This window comes from Patagioenas fasciata, chromosome 2 (genome assembly GCF_037038585.1).
Source record: "Patagioenas fasciata isolate bPatFas1 chromosome 2, bPatFas1.hap1, whole genome shotgun sequence".
Classification (NCBI taxonomy): Eukaryota; Metazoa; Chordata; class Aves; order Columbiformes; family Columbidae; genus Patagioenas; species Patagioenas fasciata.
In genome coordinates, this window is record NC_092521.1 from 35727468 (window position 1) to 35743609 (window position 16142).

The 16142-nt window shown below is 37.7% G+C and overlaps 1 protein-coding gene across 1 annotated transcript; it reads right to left on the reverse strand.

The window, feature by feature from the left end:
• Positions 1 to 720: 720 nt before the first annotated feature.
• XKR9 (XK related 9) lies at positions 721 to 13851 on the reverse strand. Its single transcript, XM_065832928.2, has 4 exons — positions 13739 to 13851; positions 10772 to 11334; positions 2729 to 2952; positions 721 to 1660 (listed from the first exon to the last, which is right to left on the reverse strand). The coding sequence occupies exons 2-4, from the start codon at positions 11044 to 11046 to the stop codon at positions 1020 to 1022; spliced, it is 1140 nt and encodes a 379-aa protein (XP_065689000.2). The 5' UTR covers positions 11047 to 11334; positions 13739 to 13851; the 3' UTR covers positions 721 to 1019.
• Between the last annotated feature and the right edge of the window lie 2291 nt (positions 13852 to 16142).

Below are 16142 nucleotides of genomic sequence, written 5' to 3' on the forward strand. Positions count from 1 at the left end.
CAACCTTATTTCCTTTGTTGTTTATTTAGCGTTTGAACACGATTGAAATGTTGTCTAATTTCATTCTGCCTTCTGCCAAAAAATCTTGATGGGTGAGCTGCACATTTCGTCTTTTCCCAGCCCGGGTGAGTTTAATGCATCAGAACAGTTGATTCTCTTTTCTCTAGTGACAAAGACAAAAGAAGCTGCACCACTGCAAACCTTGCCTAGCCCCCATTTCAGTGGAAACCAGCATTTAAAGTATTACATCTGAGAACTCAAAGGAGGCAAATGCTTCAAGGAAGATAGTTTTTCCTTTATATGCAAGACTCTTGTTGCCATCGTAAATCACTCAGGTTCCTATCACAATTCAGAACGACAAGCTGGCATCACCCCTAAAGACAGAAGGTTGTGTGAAAGATAAACAGAACAAAGGAGTCATTAAAACACCTAGAAGATAAAATACTTGAAAGTATCAGGCCAAATTTCCTTCTGGCAAGACAGTGATTGAGCCATAAATCAAAGCTATTCTTCTTTAGGGAATATTTAGGGACAAGCCAGTATGGTTTGTAACTGTGCTCATCTAAAGAACCACTGCTCTTACACTAATGGGACCAAGCAGACAGAGATAACTGATCACTGACCCCAATTACTTTAATTTCACTCCCCTTCCAGCAAGAAAAATAAGCCCTGTTTTTAACAGAATCAACATAAATGAATAGAATCTGTCTTTAATGCTGGTTTTCATTTTATTAACTTCAAGTTTTTCTTATATTTTATTAGCATTGCTAATAACTAAAACAGCAAATTGTGTTGGATGGATAGATTAAATTGCTTCTTTTTCAAAATTAACTTTGACTCACACACAGTTTCATGTTATAAAGGCTTTGTGCAGCATCACAGAAAACAATAGTTATTTAGAGGAAATAACTCCAGTCCACTATGTAGTACTCAATGATGATACACAAGAAACAATGGCAGAGGGACTGTCCAGCAGATATTTGCTTTGAAATACGCACACACACACAAATCTATACTGTTCATTGCATTATGAAATTTTGAAATCTACTAGTTTTCACTCTATCTTTTTGCTCTGCCTCTCCATCAACTTCATCTGAACATGCCTGTGGCCTGCAATAAACAGCGGGATGAAAACATCTGTAATAAACAGCAAGAAAAATAATACCTAGCACCAGACTAAGAATAGTTAAGATACTCACAATGATAAAATCTATTCCCTTGATAACAGGTTTCCAAAACATATACACAAGCAAAATACCTAGTGTTACAACAGTGTGAGCAGCATAATAAATAGAAAGGCAATAGTTTGTTTTTCTCCCCTTTATGTTAAAAAATGTAAAAATTAGAATTATTCCAACAACAGTTCTGTACAGATATTCCATCTTCATAGATTTGCAAAATTTCGTATGTTGTTTCAAAGTCCAGGTGAAGCCACAGATCCAGAGAAATATCAGCAGAATTACAGAACTTCTAACACTTAGTAGAGTGATCAGTGAAATACTAAGTATCCAGGAAGTGATGGTAAGCAGTTTATAGAAGAGATACACTAACTTGGAAAGCACATGAAATTCATCTTTATCAGGCAGAGATTTTCGTAATGATACCTGATAATCAACCGTTGAAATGGAGATACCACAAAAAGACACAAAAATGGCAGCATCTAAACAAAACACAAGGATGAATGTTAAACCTAAATAAAATACAATTATTTTACATTCTTATTTCTGAAAGAACTCTTGGACAAGTTCATACTTTTTCAACAATTTCTTTATAGCATTTTATATTTCCTCTGTGCTCCCAAATAAGTCAATTTAAATTTAAGGCTCAGTTTAGTTAACTAAATCTAGGTATCTAATGCTGTTTGGGATGCCTATGTTATCCTGCCCGGCCTCTGGCCATTGACACACACTTAAGTTGTGTGTCATATTCGTCATTTCCGTATGCAGATACTTAGAAATTCCCAACATATTGTAAATAGCCCATAAAAACTTGAGTTTCAGGAACTGATATTGAATCTGGGGTGTCTGTAATGTAGAAATCTATAACCAAGGCTTGACCCTTCCCATGATCATATTTAAGAAGAGGTTCATCTGAACATTTTGTCTGAGTACTTATTTAGTCCATGGACTATGAAGGAACACTAAACAGCAGTGCAGGTCTCTCCATTTGGTTAGATAAATTCCAACCCTGAGTAAGTCAATGTCTTGTCAATAATGCCACTAGTTTCAGAGCTGGACATGGTACAGCTCCTGCCTTGCTTCTGAGAGTTGAACCAGTATCTCTTCGTCATAATGCTGACACATCCTTAGTTGTTTTCTGACTCTGTCCCTTCATCTGTAATGTGAATGACGGCAGTGACAGCTCACAGGGCTGTTCTAAATGTATTACTTATTTCAAGATGCGCAGCTTGCAGTTTTAAAAGAAACTGTAAGCAAAGCACACAAAACAAACTGCTCTGCAAATGATATACTAATTGTGTTCAATAGATCATCTTCAAGTAATGTATCGTTATGTTTCTATCAGGTATTATGACTTGTCATAGTGACATCTTCCTTCTTGTGGATTTAGCAGAACGAACCATCTACTAGACAGAAATTATGTTAATAAATGCAGAGTAAATACATAGTCGAGTGTATGTTTTCCAAGGTATGTTTAACATGTTACTTAATCACATGAGTTCTCTTTTTAGGTAAGATACTCAACTTGCAAATTGAGGAGAAAGACTCACATTGGCAGAAATTATTTTTGCCGTGTTCCATGAGGATGTAAATCTGGACAAAAAGCTGTGGTGTAGTCTCAAGAAAAGTCTTGAATACTCTGAGCATATTAATATCAGTCACTACATCAATGACTTGTTTTTGAATGAAGTTGGGAGGGTCTGTTTCTGATGCATCTCCACCACTGTTTTGTTTAAATGCAGCTTGGCAGCCATACTTCAAAGCAAACCAATACCTGTAAAAAGGGAGACTTGATTAGACAGCATTTTTAAAAGTGCAACTCAGCAAAACTGTATAGCCTAGCAATGATTTTTCTCACTTCATTCTCCATTCACATTCTATCTTTGAATGCAATCCAGCACCTTCTACTAAGACAAAATCTATTCTAATATCTGCCTGGTACCAGTGATAACAGATAATAATTTATGACCAGTGATACCAACGCAATGTAAAAACTACTAGAACAGAATGAGACTTGCCTGCATAAAGATTACAAGCTTTATTTTGCTAGGTTCTTATTTTTTTAAGGTGCTGCATTTCTGAAAATTCCCTTAGCATCTCTTCTCAGTCTCCCTTTGAGATATCCATTCACTTTCTTTTTACCGTTTTAAGGATATTAGTAAATATCCAGCTGTGACCATCCATATATATAAATATAATATAGATCCATAAGCCCCAGGCATAATATCTGATGAACTGCAAACATACAAAAGGCTTTTTAAAAAAATCACTACAGTATTGTTTTCTAAATACTTAGGAAGTCTTTCATTTTAGAAAATTACTTTCAAGACACATGGATTTCCTGGGATGACAGATTCTATAAATAATCTGAGTGGTTTTACATGAACAAGCCATTTGATTCGGCAAATGAGTACATCTGAATGACTTTTAGAACAGATCTAGTTTATTTTCAATTAAGCCTAAATGAACATTTCCTCTGAAAGAGAAGTAAATGCAAAAATATACAGAATTAGTTAGTCACAACTGGTGTGCATTCTGTGTGGTGAAGGACCATGTCTGTTCAGTATATCTCTAATGTCATGCTTAGGGATAAAAAAACCCTAGTTCTTATTTCCATTTTCAAGGTCTTTACTTCAGGCCTGGAGGTGGTCATAGCACCTTAGAGGGAACAGAACACTTACGTTTTAATCAAAAACTATTTTGATAGTTACAGGAGGAACCAGCTGTTCTACATGGTAATCTTTACAGCTTAGGAAAACAGGATAGTGGCTACAACCTGGTGTAGGACCAGAACTGCAGCTGCTGGAAATCATGGTATTTCTGCTGCTCCTAATGGACTCCCACACAGAGACACACAGCTCTGGTGAATTATATGAATCGTTGTACTACTGCTTCAGAAGCCAAGAGGTATAAGCAATGCTCTTCTCTATAACAGATTAAACAGGGCAATTAAAGAAGAAAGTGTTTTCAAGGCTAAAGACCTTTTTCTAGTAGAACTGTTCAGCAGCAAACAAAGACTGTTTGGAACTAGTTAGCAAATTAAAGCAGGGAGAAGTATTCTCGTAACTATGCATGTAAATCCTATCTTGAAGCAAAGCAAGGCTTGCTCTCTTCTGCTGGTTACTTGACTTAAAGTAGTGCGTAACAGTGGCTGGACAGACTGTAGGTGAAACCCCAGAACTCTGCATCACCACAATACATCATTATTAGTGAGGCGGCATAAGCTTTGCAAGGCCTCAGGGTTGAGACTTGCCAGGCTTGCTCTCTATGAAATTTTCTTGACCTGTCTGTTACTTTGTTTTGCTTGGGTTTTCTGCAGAAAATGTGGTGCTTTCTTCCAATTGACCAGGTGGTTAATTTGCTTTACTTTTGTTCATTTTTGTCTGCTACAACCATAGTTTATAGAGGTAACAGTAACGAGCAGATATTCTGTATTGAATGAGCTATTTATGACAGACATGGTGATGTAGGATGGAGAAATATAGTCCTGGTATTACAGCAGAAGTCCTGAGATGTGGAGAGAGAGGATACAGTATGGAAGAGTACATGCATAGGATGATAAGGGATAGTTTGACACTGGAGACTCCATGGCTATAAACAACTCACCAAAAATCAGTTATAGAAATGCAGACATGGAGCTGGATGGAACTACTTTTAGGGGTAACAAAAAGAACAACGAAATTGTATCTAGCACGCATAAAAGGCACCATAGATACTAAGTTTGGATGTAACCTGAAGCTGCAGAGGAAAAAAAAAGAGAAAGCAAAGTCTAAAAGCATGCTAGCAAACATACAAAATAGACCCAAAGTGGATCCCAAGTGAAGAAGAGGAACATCAACATGAAGATCATGTTCCTCCCAGCAAGACTCCAGACAGTGGTAACACCCATAACCCCCATGCACACCAGAATTAGACTGCTGACCTTAAGACCCAGAGGAGCAGAGGAAAGGAGAGGAAAACATGAGGAAAAGGGACATGAACTATGAAATATGTATGTAATACTTTTAATCATGTCATTATTACTGAAACTTATGTATAGAAGTATTCTTTCTTTTTCTGTAATAAATAGATCTAGACTAATAATGATTCTCGGAATCAATTGTTACAATTTCACTTATACTAAGTTCTTGGCATTACAGGTATATAAATCCTGTGTGTTTTCCCATAAACAGGATTCTAAGCATAACAGTGTTCAGACATGACTTTCAAGCCTGTTTCTGCCTATTCGGTTCCCAGATATCTTGAGCTTCCAATATTCTTCTCCAATGAATCCATTTTGACTATAACTGGCAGCCAAGCACAGCAACAGCAGCCCTTTTTCAAGAAAACTCACTGAGATTCAGCCAATTTTTCTAGCATTATAAACATTGCTAAAGGCCTTTCCTCTCCACAAAAGGATTTAGTCATCTGGATCATGAAGATTACATCATTCATTCAGGTCTATTTTCTTGAGAAATCTAGCAGAACAGCACAAACCATCACATGGTTATTTTACACAGTTGTACAAGCCCGCTAGTGCGCAGGCTGAGCAAGGCAAGGTCCTATGCCTTAGCTTGTTTCCTACTTCTATTCCTTAAGGCTGCATCTGAGATGATTTTAAGATTCACGCTGAAGTGCTGTAGGTTCCCAATCCTTGATCATTCGCGGGATCACACGCAATGTGGACTCCACAAAACACAGTTGCATTTCGTCTACATAGCAAACAAGGGGCAGCAGATCATTAGACACCTAGATCTCACAGAACCATCTCCCACTACGACATCGGAGCACAGGTCCCCTCTGCTTACAAGGGGCACTAGGAAGAATTCCTGGCTCCTCCAGGTGTTAAAAGTGTAACACCTTCACCAGCTTTAAGGATCAAATCCTTTGACCACAGGGGAGACAGTGTCACAGGTTCTTCCGGAGCTACAAATAAGACACCCAGGATTTTGAATGTCCTGGATTAAGTGCATGCTAGAGGAATCGTGACTTATTCCCTGGTATGTTGAAGCTTTTCCACCACAGAAGTGAGAATTGCAACCTGGAAGTAGCAGTAGTAGGTGTGGAGTAGTTTTGTTACTACTGAGGAGCCTGAGGGGAAGATCCTTTGCTCTTCTCTTTGCAGAGGTTCATAGACTGCAGCCCTGCCAGTCAGGCCATACGCTGATTCTGTGAGCTGGCTCTACAGCCATTATTTACTCCCAAAGGAAACTGTTTTCTACTTTTATGGTTTTGTATATATATATATTACTCTTCTCTGCACAATTACTCATAAGCAAAGAACTGAACTATTTGGCAAGGCATCTATAGCTTTTCCAGTTTATGAAACAACTAGTATTCCAAAACATCTGGTTATTGCATGCAAGATGTAAACATCTGGAGAGTTTGCAATGTTTGGAAGAAAAAAACAACTGGATAGACAAATCTGTTAGTTGTCCATGCACTCATTCACCAGAGCCTGTGCTTGTCCAAGCAGCAAGAAATGGAAACCATCTGCATAAATTTTGAGCTGCAGAGCTCACAGCTGAGAAGGCAAATGATCCATCTTGAACTGAAGGTGAAATGAATATGTCATAAATACAGATAAATGCAGGGTTACCACTTTTTCTCCCTCGAAACTCATTAAAGAGGATCATTTTTTTTTATTAATCCAAGATATATAAGCTACTTGGAAGCCAACAGAACAAAAATATCACAACTTCTTTACAACTGGAATTGTCATATAAGAACAGTAAGGAATTATCAGTGTTTCTAAATATAATATTCACTTTGATAGGAGAAAAAAAGAGGGTTTCTGCCCTTGTAGTGTTGCTTTATGGAAAACACAGATGATAGGACTCCCACTTGTTATAAACACTCCTTGAAACACAGCTCCACTGTCTCTCTGTTCTTAAGATACTCCTCTATTTTTATCATCATTTTGTAAAGGATGACATTTGCTCCTGGTCTCCTGTAAAATTAGGAAGCCTTTGGCTCTGACTGGGAATTCACAGAGGTGACAGCTACTTGTTTTTGTTGCTTCACAGCTTCACAGCCTTCACATGTCACAGGCAAGCTGCCTTGGCAGTGCTTCCATGCCACCTGCTTCCCCTCAGATTTCCACCGAGGACTTTCCACAACAATCCCAGTACTACACTGCACGCCCCATCTCATCAAACTACACCAACAAAGATTTGGGTGTCATTTAGAACTTCATGCAGGCAGGGTGTGAGACACCTGGCAACAATGATTGTCCTGTCTAAACATGCATAGTTTGCAGCATGGTATAAATCCTTAATCAAAGGCAAATTATTCTCTGCTGCATGTTAAACTTAATTCTCTAAGTATCAAATGGCTTGAATAAAATTCATGAAACCAATGCAACTAAATCAATACTTTGGTCTGTAAATTCATATTAAGAAAATGTGATCATTATTATGTAACCTCTAACTCACTTAAAGTAGCATTATAAACCTTCCAGTATTGACTCTCTGTACCCCACTGACTTGGTATCTTAAATATCCTTCTACTTATCTTGTCCTGTGGAACTTCTTGTTATACATATAAATCGCTAGAGGCATGTTACCAGCTTCAGTCCTCACTTTTAATCAGTTCTTGGTTTGGACGTGACTTACCAGGTGCTAAGTCTGTACCAGTATAAAAAGAACATCACCTATCTTGACTCTGAATTTTTCTCACTGTCTTTTAAAAACATGCAATGAAATAATCCCAGGTTCAGCAAAGTACTCACATTTACTCTGATGTCTCATGGATTTAGAATTCATCTTTACAGATATGCAAAAAAAATACTTTGCTCGTGTTCAAAGATTCAGGGCATCTTGAGCCAACCTTTAAGCATCAAGAGACACAACAGCAGCTGCCAATATCACAATACGGCCTTCTATCCTGACAGCAAAGGTTATTAATTGCTAATATTTATTCTTCTGGGGGCGTCCTTGACTGATGCTCCAAACTGCTACATGTCAGTGGACTCCAGAATTCATAAGGTGCCCCAGGGCAACGTCCCCTTTTTCGACATACACTGACTGTGTTATTGTCTTAATGCTGACTGTGAAGCCACAGTCTGTTCTCAATTCTACCAACATCTGTGTGACTCATTTAAATGGGTCAGGCTGAAAATAATTTTAGTCAGTGGAACTAACATATACTTTACCAAGATAATTTTGTCTCCTTTCAGACAATAATATTTCATATGAAATATAATTACAGGTCTACATTCTTTCCATTAAAAGAAACTAAAGCCTTATTAGATATAGAACAATTTTAATTTCATTTTTGCTCTATTTTTAACATATATATGCACATAATGTATATACACATATGATTTCCATATTGATTTCTTAGCATTGCAGCGTGATGACATAACCAGGTATTCCCATTGTGCTGTGAACTGTACAAACATAACATAATTAAGTTCTCTATCTCAAAGATGGAGCAAAAGGCTAAAAGACACAAGAGAGGGAAGAAGCAAAGAATGAAAGGAAGGAATGAAGGAAGACAATTTGGCAAGGTGTATCCACGTCTTATAGTTTCAGGCATCCTAAGTATGTATTTACTGACTAGGTCCCTCTTTTCCTCTGTAGTAAATGGAGAATATATGTTCCTGCCCCAAATAACATTCTGCAGAAACTCACCTTAACAAGTATGACCCAGCTCAATCTATTTTTATCCATTGACTGTAGAGATAAAACTGAGAGACCCATTGTCTAAATTAACTGGATAAATCAGATGACTAAGAAGGAAGACAGGAGGGAGTTGTATGTGCTTACACCTAAGAAAACACACATTTGATAGGAAGTATGTAATAGTTGATCACCAAGGTACAAGCACAGACGTCAGCATGCTGTTATCAATTTGTACTACACAGTATGCATTATCACACTGCTGAATACAGAGGAGTGGCTGAAAGACCTTTGTAATTTATACATACCAGCTTGGAAATTTTCCAGGTATAAGTGGCCGTATAGGAGACAATGTCATGTGTGCAATAGAGGACAACTGACCAAGTTGACAACACTGTCAGTTCAAAGGGCAAAATTATGTTTATTAGAAAATAAGCCACTCAGAGAAGATGGGACAAATTCTGGCAAGGAGGCTTTGAAAATTATAGAAATTCAGCCCTGAACAGATTACAGAGAATGAGGTCATGGTAGAGAAAAGGAAAAAAGGAAAGTTTTCAGCCAGACATTAAAAGAGCAGTTTCTGCCATTCTACACCATGGTTACTGGCTTAACATTTATCACCAGTTATCAGAAAGAGAGGTGATGGCTTTAATTTCCTTTGGAAGAAGCAAACTCAGAGGGGTGGGCTTGTAAGTCACGAGGAGAAGAATGGCACTCCCGGCCACACCTGAGGATGAAAAGCCTTGGGGACAGACCGAAAGGAGAGTGCCACAGTGAGCCCCAAGACATCCCCTCTAAAAGGCAGAACCTGGTAGAGAACCTGTGGCCAGGTCTTGGTGTGTCTCCCATGAACCAATCCGTGACCATGGATGTGGTTAGTGAAAAAGAAACCGTCCAGAGAAATCGAAGACAGATTTTCTTTTCCTTCAAAATGTAGTATTTCTAAGTTTTTCTAATATCTGACACTAGAAAAATTAAATCTGTCTATAAATACTTCTCTCTGAAGTCTGAAACTTAGGATTGTAAGATGGCAAAGAGCAGGAAAGTAAAGCTGACAGACACAGGGTAAAATAACAATGAGAGGCAAAAGTTAATTGTGACACTTAACAGCTTTGTCATTTTCCTTAATCCATGATAACATCAGGTGAATAAAATGTGTGTGAGGGCAATTTTAACGTTGGCATAAATATATCTTTCAATGCTGTCCATAGAATAGCATAGGAAGTTAAAGGAGGCATTTTAAATAAGTATTGTATTAAATGCATCTGATAAGTGTATTCACTCATGTTTCTTGCATGTTCCATACATAGTATACTTAAAATTCAGAACTTTTCACCAACATCTTTCACTTCAGTTTTAAAATAGAAGTAAAATCTTGGCAAAATGATCTCTAGAATGATAATGATAATTTTGTAGCAAACCACCACAGAATGGTAAGTATGTGGTATCTTAAACTATTCCTGGAGATGTGTCTTTCAGCAAACAAAGGTTCCTGTCACCATTACCTCAGTCTTGCAGGAAGTACTGCTGCAAGCATTGTGACTAACTATTCAACCATTCACTTCTCTCCTGAATCATAGTGTTCTTTCTACACATGGCTAGACTCTCAGGTTCAAAAATTACCTCTTACTTCAGCTGTCTCACCTGCTTAGTGTAATCCAATGAATTCCTAACATCACTTTAAAAACTTAAATTTATCAGTTACAACAGTATTACTCTGTAATTAAATATGCCCTACCAAAAGGCTAATGAATCAAATAGAGTTAGGCTGTAAATGATAAAAATTATTACAGGTAAAATGAAAGAAGACATACATTTCCATCAAAACATGACATAATTCACCCCTGGCATAAGCAGACAAAAATCCGTTTGCTTACCTGGAGCAATAATTGTTAACACCAGAAGTGGTCTTGTTCCTGAAGCCATATTTCTTTACAAACTATCTTAAGGCAATATGATTTCTTACTTAAAAAAAAAAAAAAATGTTCTTACCTTATAAAAATTCCACACTGAAAGAGATGAACTAGAAAAATCCATTTCAGCTTCCCAGTATCAGTACCTTCCAAATCATTTTTAAACCACTCGTAACTGAATACCTGAGTTACTAATGATGAAAGACCTCTAAAACTCAATATTAATATACTCCAAGAATATTGTCTTTGACAGAAATATTTACTAGATACCCAGAAGTCCACTCCAATGTCAAACACATAAATTATAATTCCACCAACTAAAAAAACAAAATCCTGCTTAGTAAACTTCATCATGCATTAGACTGTCGCTGTTGTCATTCTCTCCACACTTCATGTAAAGGAAAGTCCAAATTAGTCTAAATGCTTTCCTACAACGGAGTCTTTTTCCTGATGATATCACCTCTTCATAGTGCTTTATACAAAAGAAAGTTGAGCTACACATTCTTATTATGGCAAAGGGACTTGCATTTTTCTGTATTCTTGATTTAAATATTAATTAACTTCACTGATACATGTCTATTCTGGAAAAGATAACGGTAAATTGTCTTTCTAACTGGTGAAGTCATTCTTCATTACTGGTCCCTAAAAAGAAGAAGAAATACGGAAGATTAGCAGTAACAATATTTTCTTTTAAAGCATCATACAGCAATTCTCATGTCCATTTAAACATGCAAGTACAAAATGCAGAATGTACTGAGATATCAGTGAACAATCAGCCCAAGAGAAGTTGTACCTTTGAACCTGCTCAGGTCACCCACTCTCCCAATCATAGTCGCTCTCCACTTAGCGAGCAGTACATACGATCCAACCACATTGTCTACTGCAAATAGAACTCATTCACAGTCCCAACTACACTTAAAATGATTAAAATTGCAAGGATCCTTGTGACCTCTTTGTCCTTAGACAACTTTCCTGTGTAGAACCGTGGTATTTGCCAGGTGAAACAGAAAAGCTATAAGGTAGTACACTCTGTCTGATTCATTTCCACCTCCGCAAAGCTATGAACGTTAAAATGACAAAGTCCCTTATTTCATTTGCTTATCTGAGAAAAAGCTGCTGGCAGCAATCTCAAAGTATAGGATGCAGGACACACCAAAGAACCAGGTTTGGGCTGGTGCCACCACCAAGCAGCAGCAGAGAATACATGAGAAACAGCTGTGCCAGGGAACCTGGGGCAGGGGCAGGCTCCACAGCTCTCCTGTGGATTTTTCTGAATTTAGGCACGCTGCCACAGAAGAATGAAATGAAACAATTGGTTAATATCTTATGAACAAAGGTAATGACTATTCTTTGCTTGTGTTGACTGGCCTAGTCTACACTGTAACCCAAGTACAACTCCAGAAAAAGAGAACTTAAGCTCTAAATTTCCTAATGAAGACAAGTGGGAATGTAACAGCATAAAAGGGTGCTGGGTTTTTAAACATTTTTTTTTCTTTTTTTTTTTTTTTTGTTAATCTACACCTTAGCTATTTCTAGCCTCTTGTTTTATCTCATACTTAGGTTTCAAGCCCCAGCCCCAAACAGGTCAGAAAGATCAGGTAATCTTACAGCTGGGACAGCTGGAATCTTTTCACTGTTCTTTCCTATCCTCTCCAAAAAAATACCACTAATGTCTTTCAGATCACTAATGCAATTTATATCTAATTCACAGTCAGATTCAGGGAAGTGGACTTCAGTACGAAGTCCAGCATAAACTGAACTTAATGTTTACAAATGTTTCATAACTGAAAACCCGTGTGCAAAACAGCTTAAGTTTATTACTAGGGCTCACTCAAGAAAATTCCAAAGAAAACTGTATTTACTCTACATAAGAACATCATGTCATTCTGCAACTTGAGGTACCACCTTTGTCAAACTGTATGCTTTTTTTTTTTTGCGACAAGCACATTATGCACGGTTTTTAGAACAGTTTTTTTTAAAAAATCCAATACCCAAAACAGGTTCACTATTTGTTTGTTGCAGGAAACCCAACAGTAAAAGTTAAGTCAATAACTGGATACAAACAGAAATTTCTTTGGATAGGCAATTCATGGCCAAAGCAGGCAGTATATCAAAGTTCATATTTAATGAGTGATATTGTATTAGACACTTGAGTGACAAGGAGTAGCCTCTAATTTTGTGCCTGAACTGAATAAATAGGGTAATGGGATGTGTCCCTCTTTACAGCCTCCCTATCATTTTATATTTGGGCACTTCGCAAAGAGGAATTATCTCATTATCATATTACCCCTAAAACGAATGGAAGTTTTACAGGCTACGTCTAGACTCCTCTAAAACAACAGCATGAAGAGTAGCCGTGACCCAGCTGACTTCTACTTCTGACACAGATACTGTTCAAATTGCTGTCACGCTGGCAATCTGCAGATCTGTCAGACATTGTGGTGGTATGGGAACCCATCAGGTAAGCTGAGATAAATGAGGAGCCACACATTTTCAAGCATGTCAGCTTGCTCACAGTCTCATAATTATCTTGAACAAGGAATCTAGTCTTGAAAAACCTTGGACTGGCTGGTAAGAAACAGGGTTTACATTTTGCTTATGGTAACCTAAAAAAAAAAAAATATATCAGACACTCATGAATCTGTAATCCTGAATGTCCAATGTCTTAATTCCAAGCCCAAGCACAAATGCCTGCTCACAGGTACACGTGAAGATCTCAGCCCTTAATATCCCCTATATTTTACGCATGATAGCAGTCCAAAGAGTACCATGGTCTCATGTACCAGGTGGGGTAAAATTAGGTGCCATAGGAAAGAGTATCTTGTATCACTCAGAACTACATTGCCCATGGTCTTATGAAACATATGAGATGTAACATGAAAGAAGAGTAAAGTGTCTGTCAGCCAATGTAAATGTAAGCCTGCTCTGAAAACTAACATACTTCTATGGAATCATTTTGTGATAAAGCAGAAACAATAAAAAGTGGTTAGCAAGGCGTTCCATTCTCACAATAAATTTAAAATGTTATTACAAAATGCAGACTTACCTTAATACTGGCCATGGATAGAGAATTTTCAGCTTAAAATAATGTAGATTTGCGTATTCACTGGCTTCCCATCCATACCCTTACAAGACCTGAAAAAGTCCAAGAAAAGTTAAAGGTGTTACTCATATAACACAAACTGAAACTAAAATCACATGGTAACCATGTGACACAGTTAATGATTTGCTACCTGTCAAGAACTGTCATTCTTATGAATATATTATAAAAATTATATTATAAAAATTCTGTTTAGAAGTCCAAGTCCATATTGACTACTAAGTTCAATACCCTCCCCACCCCACATCCCCCCTAAATAGGGGAGAGAACAGAAAGGGAAGGAAGAAACTTGGATTGAGATAAACACAGTTTAATAAAATAACAAAATACTAATAAACTACTAGTAAATTTATATGTAAATTAGAAATAGAGTATAAAATAAAAGGTATTCAAGGCAATTCCTCATGAACTCCATCCACACCGAGCAGCCAGTCCCAGGAAGCAGCACCTCATCCCAACAGCCGATCCTGAAGAGAGAAAAGAGGAAAAAAGGCAGAAAGGCCCAGAGGCCTCTGCAAAATGGCAAAAGGCTGAACTAAACACCCTGAACTGAACTCCCCTGGCTCAGACGAAAAGAATAAAGAAGAATGCACGAGAGAGAAAGCACCCAAGAGAGAGACTGGCAGATCCCAACTCTCTTTAAAAATGAAGCATGATGCTAATGGGATGGAATACTCTTATTGATCAGTCTGGATGTCAGTCAAGTTCTGTCCCATCCATGCTCCCCTTCTTCAATGCCTCACATCTGTGGGCAGAGCGCTCAGAATATCCTTGGCTCTCAGATCAGATCAATTAAAAATATTAACTCTGTGCTGGGGTGTTATCTCTTGTTCTCAAACTAACTCCAAATAATGACCGTGATAGCTATGAAAAAGAAAGGTTTCTAACTACATGAAGAAAATTAACTCATTTTCAGTCAAACCAGCACAATATATTAATTTATTTGTATATGCATTTATATATCTCAAAGATTTATAAGAAAGAACAATCTTTTTGGCTACATTGGAAAACTGCAGTACAATGCACTTTAAAATCTAAACAAAAAGCTTTTCTGTGAAATGATTCATCAAGATACTGCATGTGTCCACCAAGTGATTAAAATTGTTTTCCTCTGGTAAAATTACAGGCGTTTGAAAGACTCTGGTCTGGGTGAGCTATTGGCACTCAACACACAATTTTTATGTGTGTTTAAAAGAGCTGCAGGGCACAAGGGACCGGTGTTGCGATTCAGCCTCTCTGACTGTGCGGCACAGGATGATGCCTGCCCCCAGCCTGAGCTTTTCTGGTTCTCAGGACAGGAGATGCAATCCTAGCAGTGTTTTCATAGCTGACACAATATAAGTGCCTGCCTTTTGTTGTGCTCCTTCCTGCTTCCCCTTGTAGGTTGTAAACATCACAATCCTAAGCCACTCTCAAAGTGCTTGAAATATCATTCTTTTCATGGCATCAACTGAAGAACAGAATCAATGGACCAAGTTAATTTTCTAAAGCTAAAAATGTGTCTGAATCCAAAGCAGTACTGCAGAATTTCTGGTTCAATTGCACATGGCTCATTCTCTCAAGACAACACATTGGGAAAACACTTCAGGACATCAGTGAGCCAATGCATTATCCATAACAGCCTTCTGAACAGAGGCAGTAGAGACCCGTCTGCCTGCGCAGAATCATCTCAGTGATGATTCAAAGATAACAGGCCTACTATGTGCAGGCCAAACAAGCTCTTCATTATGCTATGAACATCATGAATGCACTAATTAAAAATGTAGTTGTATATTGCTCCACAACAAAATCCTGCTGACTTCAGAAAAGAAGTAGCTCAGCAATTACAATGACACCTGTTTTGTCCTATAAAAGATCAAATAAATACAAACACTTTGTAAGAATATAGCTTTTGTGGACAATATTTCTTTCAATGTTGGACTAAGCTACTGTGTGTTTTTGCAGCAAATTAGATGTCTGACACCGGCATAAAACTATGTAATCTTTGCCAAAAAAAAACAAAAGTGATTCATGATGGCCATCCTGTCTTATATTCTCCTGACCTGATTGTTCCACTTGCATAAAATCCACTGGGATGGACTGGACCACTGTTTCTTTCCAACTTTCACTTCACTGGGACATCAATGGTTGATACTGCAAGACTAGCTGCAGTCAAGACTGGGTCAAACTGTCTGTGGATCAGACTATCTACATTTAGCAGCTTTTACCAAGATCACCGCTCTCCATGGATCTGGGGCAGATTGGAAAAATAAATGCCATCCACGCCTATGTTTTACCATAGGTTTCCTTTAAATCCTAAAAGGTCTCTATCAAACTCAGTGAATGACTAACATCATTCTTTTATGCATGA